The 13,903-nt window shown below is 49.0% G+C and overlaps 2 protein-coding genes across 2 annotated transcripts in view; one reads left to right on the forward strand and one right to left on the reverse strand.

Annotated features, from left to right (window-relative positions):
- Positions 1-1,811: 1,811 nt before the first annotated feature.
- Positions 1,812-5,000, forward strand: LOC141557699 (uncharacterized). Its single transcript, XM_074293749.1, has 4 exons — positions 1,812-2,442; positions 3,115-3,218; positions 4,130-4,339; positions 4,437-5,000. The coding sequence occupies exons 1-4, from the start codon at positions 2,081-2,083 to the stop codon at positions 4,586-4,588; spliced, it is 828 nt and encodes a 275-aa protein (XP_074149850.1). The 5' UTR covers positions 1,812-2,080; the 3' UTR covers positions 4,589-5,000.
- Positions 5,001-6,173: 1,173 nt separating this feature from the next.
- The window catches only part of EEIG1 (estrogen-induced osteoclastogenesis regulator 1), a 41,662-nt gene continuing 33,932 nt past the window's right edge, over positions 6,174-13,903 (reverse strand). Inside the window, exons 7-11 of the mRNA XM_074293747.1 lie at positions 12,695-12,799; positions 12,190-12,379; positions 11,560-11,681; positions 11,216-11,285; positions 6,174-9,919 (exon numbers count right to left, since the gene is read on the reverse strand). Of these exons, the coding sequence (XP_074149848.1) occupies positions 9,874-9,919; positions 11,216-11,285; positions 11,560-11,681; positions 12,190-12,379; positions 12,695-12,799 (533 nt within the window). The 3' untranslated portion in view covers positions 6,174-9,873. The remainder of the gene's footprint in view (positions 9,920-11,215; positions 11,286-11,559; positions 11,682-12,189; positions 12,380-12,694; positions 12,800-13,903) is intronic.

Below are 13,903 nucleotides of genomic sequence, written 5' to 3' on the forward strand. Positions count from 1 at the left end.
CACAGCAACAAGAAGATTATACAATGATCACTTCTGATGGATGTGGCTCTTCAACAGTGAGGTGATTCAAACCAGTTCCAGTTGATCAGTGATGAACAGAATCAGCTACACCCAGCAAAAGAACACTGGGAAATGAGTGTGGACCACAACATAGCATTTCCACTCTTTCTGTTATTGTTTGTTTGCATTTTTCTTTCTCTCTAGGTTATTTTTTCTTTCTTTCTAAATCTGATCTTTCTTGTGCAATAAGATAACTGTATAAATAAGTATACATATATTGTCTTTAACATATACTTAACTAACTTAATATATTTAACATGTATTGTCTACCTGCCATTCAGGGGAAGGGATGGGGGGAAGGAAGGGAAAAGTCAGAACAAGTTTTTGCAAGGGTCAATGTTGAAAAATTACCCATGCATAAAAAGTTATAATAAAAAAATTAAAAAAAAAAAAAGGAATGACCACCAGGATGATTTCAGAAAGGCTTGAAGAGACTTACATGAACTGATGCTGAGTGAAGTGAGCAGAACCAGGAGATCATTGTACATGGCAATAGCAATATTATACAATGATCAATTCTGGTTTTGTAAGAGTGAATGTTGAAAACAATCTTTGCCTATATTTTGACAACAAAAAGCTATTATTTTTTAAAAATTTCAGCTCAAACCCCACTTTCTGCAGGGGGCTTTTATTGGTCTCTGCAACCTCTAACCTTTTGCTCTATTAGCTTCTCTTCTACTCCATATATTTCTAGTATGTAGCTAGTTATTCCCTTTTCTCCCCATTAGGGTGTAGTGTTCTTTAAGGGCTTTTTTTTTTTCTCTTCATCCCTAGCAATTAGCCCCATTTAGCTTGGCACACAGTAAGTGCTTAATAAGTTTGTTGACAATCACAAAAAAGTAAGTTCAAGTATTATCTTATCCCTCAGGACTTCAGCTAAGTCCTTAAGATCAGACAAACTGCAGAGAAGGCACTGAGGGAAATCTTCCAATGAAATCCCAGGTCCAATTTCTATCCCCAAGATAGGCCAGTTATTTTCCAGGCATATGGTGGTTAGAGCTCAGGAACTTCTTTGTTCAATCTGTCCTCAGGCATTCACTAGACGTATGGACAAGTCATTCAACCTGTTGCCTTATTTCCTCATCTATAAAAGGGGGGAAGATAATAATAGCATCTACCTCCCAGGGCTGTTGGGAGGAACATTTGAGATTACCTTTGGACGTCGTTTAGCAGTCCGGCACTTAATGGGTACACTATACATGTTTATTATTATACCGAATGACCAGTGCTGGTTAGGAAACCAGCACAGACCAGGAATCGGGCAATCGTCATTCCATTTAGTTGGAATGGAGTGCCTGAAAGTCAGTAATATAAAATAGGCTCGGAAAGGTAGCCTGGAACCACACTGTGGAAGGGCTTAAACACTGGTTGCCAGTAGTTGTCTATCAGGGCAGCTAGCTAGTGCAGTGGTTAGAACCCTGGGCTTGGATTTGGGATGACTCCCCTTCTCATGAGTTCAAATCCAGCCTCAGACACCCAATATCTGTGTGACCCTGGACAAGTCGGGTGACGCTGTTTGCTTCGGTTGCCTCATCTATAAAATGAGCTGGAGAAGGAAATGGGACAATTCCAACATCTTTGCCAAGAAAACCCCAATGGGTTCATGACTGAGCAACTGTTGCATGATTAACACACTTTCTAACAATGTGATCGCAGTCACTTTCACGTGACTATACAAGGACAATAAACGACACTCTAATTGTAGCATTCCCTGGTTTCCAAGGGGTGAAAGCTCAAACTGAGATTTTAACTATTAGAAGTCCGTGGGAGCTAGCTCCCGCATGAATGAGGCTGGGGAGGCTGTTTCGGCAGGGAAGGGACAAGAACTGATCCATGGACCTAGAACTGATGAAGGCCATTCCCCAAACCAGAGCTTGTTTAATGGGTGCTCAGGGAAGAGCTCTGGAGGACTTGGGGGCGGGGAGGTGACTGAGGACCACCTTGAGTGGGTCCGGTTTGCCGAGCTAGGAAAAGGCCCCACCCTCTGAGAGCTCCTGCTGCTTTGGTCTCCTCCCTGGGGATGGGCTCACCCTCACCTACTATTTCTCTCACCCTGGTGGCAGGAGTCAGTTTCCACAGCTCCCTGCTCAGGATGAAGTCCTGGGGAGCCCTGCTGCCGCAGCTTCTGCTGAGCTTCCTGTCCCAGGGCCCGGGGGCTCAGGCCCAGCCCGGGGACTGCTTCCAGGTGCGCCCTTGCACGTGCCTCCTGCGGGGGAGTCGCCAGGCGATCAATCTGGCCGCCGTGGGGGCCCTGACGGTGCCCTTGGCCCCCCACAACGAGTCTGGGGGATACGTTCAGTTCAGCCCTTGCCAGCCTTTCAGCGAACCCGCTGACCTCCCCTCCACTGACTGTGTCCAGGTGGCTGCTTGTGTGAGCCTCAGGTAAGGAATCCCTCACCCTGCCCACCTCCCTGCTGAGGGGGGAGCCACAGGAGTGAAGAAGATTGGCTTATGAATTTAAAAGTTCTGGGTTCGAGTTTCTCTTCTGCCGAGTTCTCCCTTAAACCTCATTAGACCTGAGGGCCTTATCTTTATTATCTCAACAAATGAAGGGAGGTGGGTATGCATGTGAAGGGGTGGGAGTGGGGGATGTGTTTGGAGACGGGAAAACTCTGCCTCGGACCCCGACTCTTTCCTCCCCAGTGAGATGGGAGCACCGAGAGAAATCTCCCAACTTTTACCCTCTACAGCTAGAGTCCCCAAGGTGGGATAGGAGGCACTGAGCAAGGGGGCACGGGGAAACAAACACGTCGATGTGATTTTCAATAGTTTTTCTCCAACAGTCTTCAAAGTGTATCTCATTGTTTTCTTTAAGAAAAAATCCCTTCCATTTTTTTTTTTGTTGTTGTTGTTGTTTAGATGCATGGCAATCTCAAGATTTTCTTTCTTTCATGTTGACAAGGAAGCAGGGAAAGGTTTCCAGGGGCTTGCTGGCCATGTTCACCGTGACTCAAATGCATGACGAGTCTGTTTCCATCCCCAGTCCTGCCCCGATGCAGGGAACCTCCAGCTGAGTCTCACTTGCTAAGGCCCAGCTTTTGTCTCCTTCCTCAGGCAGGCAGGCACAGGGCACCTGCACCACACTGCCTATGGCCGGCACCAGAGGAGCCAATTTCGGTACAACAGCAGCACCCGAGTCTTGACTGTCATGTACCCCGGTAAGGAGGGGATGGGTCAGCAGGGAAAGCCCAGTTCTGGGCCCCAAAGAACCTGTAAGTCATTAAACCAAATCTGAGCCTTAGTTTTCCCTCTCCTCCTCTGCAAAATGGGAATCATGGCATTCTCTGCTTCCTGGGATTTTTGTGAAGAGTTTGTAAAGGTATAAAGTGCTGTATAAATGTGAGCTATTATGATTATTAAAGAGTTGGCTCTGTCATTTTGTGCAATACTGAAGAGAATAGAGCACCGTTTCTTCAAGAGTTAAATGAGGGGAGTAAGGCTCTTAAGCCTTTGGTCCTAATGTGTAGGTAGTGAAGCCTAAGAAACTGAATTTGGGAAATGCTTCTAAGAATGAATGAAAAAGCACAGACCAAGTGCTTAGCTGTATGCATCCAAGTATCTTTTTTAACACCTGATTTGGGAGTGGGAGTCACACGTGGGAGAGGCCTATTTCAGGGGCTGGCAGAAGCCCAAAGTCACATTTCTGGACATAAGGGTGGTTAGCAGGGACTGTCTGGACTTGAGGATCTCTTGTGTGGAGAGTAGATGAGACTGGGAAATCAGGAACCAGCTGGATGGCAAAGTGGATAAAGCAGCAGACCTGCAGCCAGGTAGCCTCAGAAACTAACCTGGCATGTGTCTGCCTCAGTATTTCCATATGAAAATGGGGATAACAACTACCTCACAGGTTTGCTGTGAGGACGAGGGATACTTGAAAAGTGCTTTGCAAATAAAATATTACATAGATACTAGCTATTGCTCTTAGGGAAAGGGTTAGAATCTGTCGCATGGATGATTACTAGAAGAAACCTATCAGCAAGACATGGAGGAGTTAGAGATTGAGGATACTTAGAGGGCAGGAATCTTGAAAGCCCCCCAAGCCCCAACTTGACCCCTTCATCTTTCCTAGCCCGGCCTAGCAGCTCCCTGAACACCTTGGCCCACTTTAACTGCAGCCCCGTGAGGACTGTGGCCTACGTATCCCTCCTGCCCACCCAACTGGAGGTCTTCATCCAGAATCCCTGTGCCTGCCCAGACCACTGCCCACTCTGGAGCCCAGAACCCAGCTCCCTCCTCGCCATCTCCTTCCTTGTAGCCCTTGGCATCTACCTCCTCTGGGGTAAATGCTCGGGACTCTTCAGCTGCTTAGGGGGGACAAAGGGAGGGAGGATAGCTAGGAAGGCCGGGAGAACAGCCATCCTTCTCTGTGACTCCAGGTATCTGTGGGCTGCCTGCGTTCCCCAGCCAGAGAGGAAGCCAGCTCATCTCTCCAGACCAGTTCTGGTGCAGCCCCTGTTCCTCTTGTCTTGGGAAGCCAGAAGATGACAAAGAAAACATCCCCCTTCGGGGTCTCTGTTCTGGAACTTAGACCTCATCGGGACCTCCATGGTTTGCATCTCCACTGTTGGTCAGGAGCCAGGTGTGTGGGCTGTGGTTGAAGGGAGGGGATGGGCAACTAGATGTGCCTGACTTTCAATTGGATTCCTTTTTGTGTCCCCTTTCTGGGGTTACTGAACTTGAAAAGGGAGGGGCTTCAAGGACTGTCAGAAGCGAGATGAGAATGGGGGTGGGAGGAGCAAAGAGTGCAAACCAGGGCCAAAGGATCTCACTGTGGCAGAGTGGTAAGTCATGTCTGGAAGGACTTCCAGCCCTGACAAAGAAGGGACCCATACATCTCAAACCCAGGAGGACAGCTTGCAAGCTGCTTATTAAACTTGCCTTTGGCTCTGATTTCTGGTCATGTGTTCTGGCTACCTCACTCTTGGCCACTGACTTGTCCCCTCCAGCATGGTGTGCCTCCACATGGGCCAGACCCTGGGCCACAAGGCAGAACCTGGCCCTGAGGTGAGCATCTTCCTCTTATTCCTTCTAGGGACAGACCTCCAAAGCAGATATTCCCTCCTTCTACTGATGCAAGGAATATCCTTAAGGACCACCTTGCATCTGCTACCTAGCAACAGGGGGAGGAGCAAGTAAGCTCCAGGAGCAGGAAACCAGAGAGAGGGAAGTGAATGAGAAGGCAAAGCAATCCTGCTAGGAGGGCAAGGGGATACAGAACAAGGGCAACAGAACTGAGGGAGGAGAGCAGAGATCAACCTTTCAGTCAGGCTCTTCCTGACCCCTTTGGGGTTCTCTTGGCAAAGATACAGGACTGGCTCGCCATTTCTTTCTCTAGAAAATTTTACAGATGAGGAAATTGAGGCAAACAGGGTTAAGGGACTTGCCCAGGGTCACACAATTAGTGTCTGTGGGCAAATTTGAACTCTGGTCTTCCTGACTCCAGACCCAGTGCTTTATCCACTGAGCCACACAACAAAAGTAGAATTAGAGGAAGAAGAGCAGTTAAACTTAAATGACTGATATTTATTGACATCAGAGGATTCAAACATCTGAGATAAGTGTGAGGCAAGGGGAAGGAAGGACTTGATGATCTTTGGAGGTTCCTTCGGCCCTTGACCAGCTTTTAAGTGTCTACCTTGAAAACTGTTAGCACATGGGAAGGAGAGGAAAAGTTCAACCAGAGCCAAGTCAGCCTAAAACCTACTCCTCAGTACTTACATGGCCTGTAAGACAGAAAAAAAACATAATACAGAAGCCAGATTCCCTGCAGACCCAGGACCAAGACAGAGAAGGAACAGGAGGCAGAAGGTTCATCACAGAACAACTGCCTCTGAATGTGAATTCACCTCTAAGACATATCTGGACAACAGGACTGGTTCTTTCCCAAGCCTAGAGATGATGTTTGGATGGAGAGGCAAGGCTGAACAGGTTCTGGAGGAGTCCAGTCTTCTGTCATTCCAGAATGGTTGAATCTTGGGTCAGCCCACTCACCCCTCTCCCATGGCTCTCTTCCTACTGGAAGGACACCCAGATCAGCCAAAGCCAAACATCTCCTTAATGTCTTTAACACCACGCTCTAAAATTCAGTATCCCCAATAATACACCAAAAAACAAAACCCCGTCACTTTTAATTGGCCCCAAATCATAATGCCAAGTTGACAAAAGACTGAATTTCCTCTTACAATGTAGTTTTCTACGATAGGAACAAGATACAGAAATACAAATACCGTCAGTTGAATCAAAGATGGCAATGATATTCCACAAGAGGAGGGGGGAAAATAGAGGAAAAAGAATTTAGCTCCCTGCCCCCCTCCCTCCTCCCACCCCATTTAAAAAAGATGGAGATCACTCCATCCCAGGAAACTGAGAATCACTGAAACCCAACTATACACCTGCCCCATGGTACTTACTCATGGGATGGAACTCATGATTGAAAGGGGGTGGGGTGGGGTAAGGACCTAGAACTTTATTAACTCTTTTTTTAGATCTCTGAATAAAAAAAGATAGAACTCTCTCACGGATTTCCAAACTTTTGCATAGACCTATCTTCTTTCCAAAAATATCTCTAATATAATCTCTCTATATATAGAATTTGAATCTAAAGCTTTGACAGCACTAGTTAGAACCACTGAGGTCCAGGTATCAGAAAGGGCACTACCCTAAGAGGAAAAATAAGGATAGGAAGTTGGGGAGGAAGGAATGAAATTACTTCACTAAAAACCTGAAGAGGATCAGTGCAGTTTTCACCTAATTTCCTTTTCCCTAACAACCAAATTCCCTCAAGTCCTCCTGGGGTCTGAAACTTTTGTGTTTCTGTTTTCTCTTTTGTGGCAGTCTGGGCTCGCTCTTTTCCCAGAAGAGTCATTAGCAGGAGGTCCAGCCCCAGACTGCTATGAGTTTAAGGGACCTTTCCTATTGGACTCCTTTCATTCCACAGCTTTGGGGCCAACAGCAGTAACCCCTGCTAGATGACCAGGGGGTGGGAAGAAAGGAAGAGGGGCCCCGTCTGGAAGCTGCCAACTGAGAGAGGTAGAGGCGGGAGAGGCTGTTGGGGACGACAGATTTTAAGGGAGTTCTCCCAAAGGAATTGGCGTGCTCCCATCTCACAGGACCCCTGGGCTTTCCCAGGAAGTGTGGAGGCCAGCTGCACACGCAAAAAACCAAACCAAAACATCAGAAGACCACAAATGCCTCCGCCCTCTTGATTAAGTTTTTTTGTTTTTTTAAGATCTTAGACCAAACTGTTGAAAGAAGAAAGGAATGTGAGGAGAAATATGGCACTCCCCCCCCCCCCCTTAGGGACCCCGCAGTGACGGCTCCAAGTTAAAGTGCTAGTCATTCACAAGAGGGAGAGACAGATCCTTCTGGTACCTTTCTGAACCTAGGACAATTCTGTTCAACAAATTTTCAGTTCTAACTTGGTAGGCAAGGTCCAATTTTTCTAAACAGTAAAAAAACAAAAAGGAAAAATGAAAGAAATCAACCTGGACCCATACTCTTCACCCCTCCCCCCCAAGCCCACCCCAACAGGGTTCCAGAAACAAGGATATAGGACAAAAGAGGGCAACTGGGTCCTCCTGGGACCAGGGGAAAGTAGGGTGGAGACTAGAGCCCAGCTCCATTCTCACTGCTCAGAAAAACCGTTCTCCTCATATTCCCCACCTAAGAGAGGGCCAGCTCTCTGCAAACCCAGTCTTGACCAGACAGCCCTCCTGGGGAGCTGATCAGAATGCTGGGGGCAAGGAAGAGAAGGAAGGAAATCAGGGAAATGATCTCTCTCTTTCCGGGAATAAAATACCAAAAAAAAAAAAATATATATATATATCAACTTAAAAAACCAAAACCCTCTCATCCCTCCCAAATTTAAACACCAGCCTGCTGGGTTTATTAAAAATTACAACTTGGCAACTGAAAATTTTCTTTAAAAAAAAAAAAAGTTAAACCAGTGGTTTGAGTGAGGTCAAAGGCTCTGTATCTCCTGACCTGGGCCTTTGCCATAGGGAGAGAAAAGTGCTAAGAACAGAAGCTTTGGCAGTGACGAGAGGTGACCCCCCCCAGACACCGAAGGCATGGGCTGATGAAGGGGTTCTGTCCTGCGGGGAGCACGGCTCCAGGCCGACCCGGAGCACACCACTCTCATCCTGCCCATCCCTGCTGAGGCTGGGGAAGGCAGAGCCTCCCTGATCACTGAGGAGGTGGGGTTATCTATGGTTACCCCAAAGGCTTTAGGGACCACCAGGCCGGCCTTGCTGAAAGGAGATAAATCCTTTTCTCCTGTTCCTGAAGAAAGAGATGTACACCCTTCCTCCAACACCTCCAACCTCCAGGAGCTAGTGCACACTTCTCCCTCTCTCCCTATGCAACTTTTTTTCCCCCTTAATTTCTGTTATCTCAACTGCCTAAGACCCAGCCCCAAGCAGAGAGTACACCAGAACTTACAAGGTCAAACAAGGTCGAGAGGGAACAGACCCTGAACTTCACCCAATTGGAGACATGAACCTGTCACAGGCCTACCCAGCAGGGCTGAAACAAAGTTAAAGTAGGTAGGAAGTCTAGGGGCAGTTGGCTCTCCTGCCATGGGTGGTCCTCCCTACTCTGGACAAATTGGGGGGGGGGGGGAGTTGGGGGGGGAAGGGGCTTAGCTGACCTGGCCAGCAGGCAGAAGCACAGGTTTCAGAAAGGGGAGGCTCAAGGCAATGGAGGAGGAGGGGTCTGGCAGAAGGATGTGTGCGCATTGTTGGGGTGGGGAGAGGGATGGCCAACAGCCAACCCCCCTGAGGCTCTGCTAGGGAAATATGTGCAAAGTGCAGAGAGCCACTGTGAGAAACAGAGGCAGGCAAATTCAAAAGGAAAGGAGGAGACTAAAGGGATAGCTTATAAGCTGAAAGTATGTGGTACAGGCCAGGACAAGCCAGGGATGGGGAAAGCAGGTCTACCAAAGGCCACCTAGCAAATCCATCTGCAGGGCCCCGAAGTCAGGGCTCGAGAGCTCCACAAAGATGAGCCAGGTACAAATGGAAGGAGGGCTGCAGGGGAAAGCAGTCAAGCTCAGAACCACAGGAGAGCAGCAAAGTATTGCAGCTAGCTGCAGGAGTCTCCAGTTTCTCTGGGAGGCCTGACTCTTCTCCCTGGTGACAGGGGCAGGGGCAGGGGCAGAGATGCCTCCAAGGTGCAGCCAGAACCAGGGTGGCCAGGCCAGAGGGAGGAAGACGGGGGCAGGAGATCCTTGCCTCCCCAGGAGTCAGAAGCACCAGCACTGCAGGACAGGACGAGGAGGTAGGCTGCTTTTGGGGAAGTGTACCCGCCCAATTCCATCCTCCTAAAGGCCACAAACCTGCCCAGCAGTGGGCCTAAGTCCTGCAGTAGAAGTTAGCTTCCTAACCAGACTCTAGCTCTAGCACCCAGGCCAATAGTTTCCTATGATGAGGAAGGATCTGTTTATGGGGTGCTGTGGACTATACAAGCACAGTTCCCCTGAAGGTTGGGCTGCTTTGGGGCTCTCGTCTGGACATCCGCTCTTTAGTGGTTTGGAGAATATTCACAGTGGTACAATCAGACTGTAGCCAGAATCCTGGGAAATATTCTTAAGAACCCCACGTGATGAGATGGGTCAGCTCTAGGCAGAAGAATAGAGAAAGGCAGATGGAGAGTAGATGAGGAGACACCCCAATGCCAGCTTGGGGCAGCCCGGCCTCGGGACTGGTCCGGAGTGCAAAAATCAGAGAGTTGACAGATGAGAAATGGGTGGAGAGGTGGTCCCTGGAAAAAGGGACCCTCCTTTCTGGAATGACTCGGGTCAGAAGATCATGGTGGTCAATGGCTTTCAATCACTACAGGCTCAAAAACTCCAGAGGAGACTCTGTGGGAGAGAAGTAGAGAAAAATTGTTTAGAAACTCATCAGATCCAAAGGTTGTGTCAGGGACATCTAAGAAAGGCTGATCTGGGTAGGCAGTCATCAAGAGGATGTGATGATTAGGACAAGACTCTGGAAGGCAGGGACAAGCTTGTGTCCCTCGCACCAGGGCCTCCCACAACCCAGAGGCCTCATCAGTGTTGGCCCATTGACAAGGGACTTCTTTTCTCTGAGTTTCTCTTTTCTTGGTTTCCCCATGGGTAAAAATGAGGGATGTCAGACTATATGATCTCCAAGGTGTTTCCTGCCCTAAAGCCCGAGAGGCAAACAGTACAGGGGACAGATCCCTGGTTTAAAGCTGGGAGAACCTGGTTCGAGATCCAAATTAAATGCCTGCCCTGGCAGCTTTTCCTCAAAGTCCATAAAATGAGGCCATAATATTTGCACTACTTGACCTCGGGGTTTTTATGAGGAAAGCCCTTTGTAAGCCTTAAAATCCTACAGCTTGGCTCTCCATTCCTGTTTCTAAGAACTTAAGTCAGCTTAGAGGATTGCAGTTCCAGCTCTGACCAGCAGAGGATAACCGGGGCCTTCCCAGACCCATCACAACCCTCCCACCATCTATGGTGGCTGGCCCTGATCAGAGCTGCCTGGGACCTTGAAATGCCATCCAGTACAACTCCCTAATTTTACAAGTGGGGAAACTGAGTCAAGATTGAAACCAGGCTTTTTTGACCCTAAATCTAGCTTGTGTTTTCTTTTGACTCCAAAACACTACTTATTATACAGCAAATAGTTTTGTTCATCTGGAGAAATAAATGTCAATAACCTGTTATTGGTCTCATCTCATTTCTATTTCCACGTCCCTAAGATCCATTCTCCAGAATTATTCTTAAACCACAAAAAAGATTTTAGAATCTACTCTGGTGACTTCTCTCATACTGCCACTGAGTCCTTCCTGCAGTCTAACCTCAAGTCCTTCCACTGTCAGCCTAGTGCTTTTTTTCATTTAGCCTAAGGCAGTAGTCCCCCACTCTCTCCCCCCACTCGACCTTTGGACTACTGGTTTATATGCCTCTGGAAGGCCTTTTACTGTAGGGCCAGCCCAAACCAAGCACCTGAAAGCTTATTAACGGATTTTGCCCCATGGATCCATAGCTTTTACAATTAATCAATTTCTCTGGCAGTTCCTTTCACCCCAGTTACCTCACTCTCCCTTCCCCGGTGAAGGAAACTATTACTGGTCTGCCTAACTGATTACTACTTGGCACAAAGCCTGGGGGAGTAAGAAGCCACAGTACCTGGTTGCCAGCTGAATACCACTCAAGGTGGTGGTCCCGTCTCTGCTCACAAACAACCTCAGGTTACTGTCTGTGGGGGGGAAAGGGCAGGTCAGTGTGAGAGGACCCTTTCTAAAGGGAGCCTGCCTACCCATGCCATCACAGCTCTCCCATTCCTCCCATCCCGTCCTGTCCCACCAAAGAGAAAGTGCTCAGGCAGTAACCCTAGCAGTTGTTAGGCAGCCAGGAGCTGCTGTTTCTCACCCTCCAGGCCCCCCCCCCCCACCATCACCACCGTAGGTGCTGACCCAGACCAGGGCGAAGGCCAAAGTTGGATGGGGCGAGCCCCGTGGAGGATAACTCACCCTCGTTGTTGCTGACATCCGTAAAGTCCTGGCTCTGCATGATCTTCTCCACTATGTCGTCTGCATCGATTCTCGTGTCATCTACCCACGTAGGGTGGCTTTCCACTGAATCCTTCTTCCTCCTTGGGGGGAAATCATGGAACAAAACACCAGTAAGGCCAGCTGGGAGAGCTTGGCAAGCCCTGCCAATGCCCATCTCTTTTAAGAGAAGCACAGAGGGGGGATTAATGGGGCTGGGGCATCCCCTCCGGTACCCTGAGTCCTTCCCAGGAGACAGACGCAGATCCTGGGTGGGGGGAGGTTCTTGCCTGACATCACGAAGCACATCTAGGCTTCAGATGGGGTCCTTTGGGCTCAAGCCCAATTTTCCCTCCCTCCCCCCTGGGCAGCAGGAGGCCTCCACCAGGTGCTAACCACCTCTGGCCACGATCCTCAGGCAATCCGTGATGGTACTGCCCTAAATAACTCCAGGTGGCTCTTTCAGCACCAACTACCAGGCTCCCCCGTGGGTCAGCTCCTGCTGCTCCTGCGTGTGTGACCAGGGGGGCTCCCGCTTCAGTGGGGCTGAGACCCATCCGGGCACAAACCTGGATCCCCTCCCTACTCTCCCCCTGGGTCAGGGTTCCCTACCTGAAGGAGCGCTCGGACAGATGCAGAGGTCTGGGCGGCCTTGGGGGCTTTTCTGGTTTGTGCTCCCTCTCGCCCTCGGGGCACTCCACCGTCATGCTGAGGCCGCCTGAGGCACTGCTGCTGGTGGATGTGTTTCTTCGGTGAGTCAGGTCGGACAGGCTGGAGGAGCGGGAGTGCTCCGTGCTGTAGCCTGGGAGAAGGCAGAGAGGTCGTGGGGGGGGGAGGGCAGGACAGGGTCCCCCATGGCCACACCAAGGAGGGGATGCCGTGGCTGGCGGCAGACAGACAGGAAATCATCAGGTCTCCCCTAAACTTAAGGAAGTGGGTAGAAGGGCTGGGTGCCAGCTTTGAATCTAATTCTTGAGTCCCTGTGTGTGACACAGGAGAATAAAAGCAGCACAGGATGGCGGGCCAGGAGCGCCAGGCTTCCAGCGCCATAGGCCCAGAGCAGGCACCCCACAGGGAAGCACATGCGCTCAGAGTCCTGGGGACTAGGATTACTTACCAGAGATCTTGGACTGCTGGCTGGCATAGCTGGAGTTACGGGAATGGCCAGAGTGGAACACTTCCTCTGGGCTCGACAAGTTCTGGTCTGGCTCTTCAGGGACCCCTGGGAAAAAAGCATTGCACTTCATCAAGAGAGAAAGTGAGAGACAAACAGATAGAGTGTATATGTGTTTCTCTATCTGTTTCTCCATTCTTGTTTTTATTTCTGTCTTTTCTGTCTCCATTCCTGTGTCTATCTCTGTCCTCTCTATCTTTCTATCTTCCTGTCTCTGTCTCTCTTTATCTCTCTATCTTTCTCTCTCTATGTCTGTCTGTCTGTCTCTATTTTTCCCTCTCTCAGAAGAAGGGTCCTGCTCCCTACTACCACATGTTCAAGGGTCCATATTCAACAGTCAGAGGAAGGAAAATGCAGTCCCAAGGGGAGATCTGGGGAGGAAGCAGTGAGAGGACATTAGAAGGAATTTTCTATGGGAAAAAAGTCAGGGGTTTATTTTAGGGGAAAAGAACAGAAGAGAGTTAATAGAATGGCTAAAACAAGGAAGAAAAACAAGTCTAGAAAGGAAGGAACAGATAAGTCTAAGCAAATGGCCTCTCTGGCCAGGGTGTGTGTTGTAATACTAAAAGCAGCTCATATTTAGATAGTATTTTTACATATAATGCCATCATTTATTTTGCATTTTGAGGATTGCAAAGCACTATACATGTTTTCTCATTCAATCTCCAACATCCCTCCATTTTACAGCTAAGGACACTAAGTACACACCTGCCTAGGATCACAGAGCTAGGATGACTCAGAGCCCATTATAACCTTGGTCTTCTTGGCTCCCCACTGAATCTCACATTTATGGGGGGGGGGCTGCCAGAGCGCCTCATGGCTGTTTCCTCTCTCCAAACCCCGCACCTCTTCATTCCCCTCCTAAGATCAAGAGACAATCTTCCTGCAATGTCTCTTTCCCCAGCCCAATTGTAACCAGCTCCAACTAGCTCAAGACTGATTAGCCAGAGGGATACACCGTAGCTTTGCTCTGGGAACTTCAGCTCCTGAAAACCTCAGAATAAGGGTGGAGGAACTGCATACTTGAACAGGCCAGTTCCTTACAAACTTATGAACTGGCTTCCAAGTTGAACCAGGCCTGACCAACAGTAAGGGCAGGAATAACCCAGTGGGTCTACTGAGGGAGCTCTGGCTGAGCAGCAGTTTCAGTTC

This window comes from Sminthopsis crassicaudata, chromosome 2 (assembly GCF_048593235.1).
Source record: "Sminthopsis crassicaudata isolate SCR6 chromosome 2, ASM4859323v1, whole genome shotgun sequence".
NCBI classification, from domain to species: Eukaryota; Metazoa; Chordata; class Mammalia; order Dasyuromorphia; family Dasyuridae; genus Sminthopsis; species Sminthopsis crassicaudata.

What these genes read in the sequence shown, in the direction of transcription:
- LOC141557699 (XM_074293749.1), top strand. Translation starts at nt 2,081, where the DNA reads ATGGGCTCACCCTCACCTACTATTTCTCTCACCCTGGTGGCAGGAGTC. An exon ending in GCTGCTTGTGTGAGCCTCAG is followed by an intron (nt 2,443 to 3,114) that starts GTAAGGAATCCC and finishes CTCCTTCCTCAG; the next exon opens with GCAGGCAGGCACAGGGCACC. An exon ending in TGGCATCTACCTCCTCTGGG is followed by an intron (nt 4,340 to 4,436) that starts GTAAATGCTCGG and finishes CTGTGACTCCAG; the next exon opens with GTATCTGTGGGCTGCCTGCG.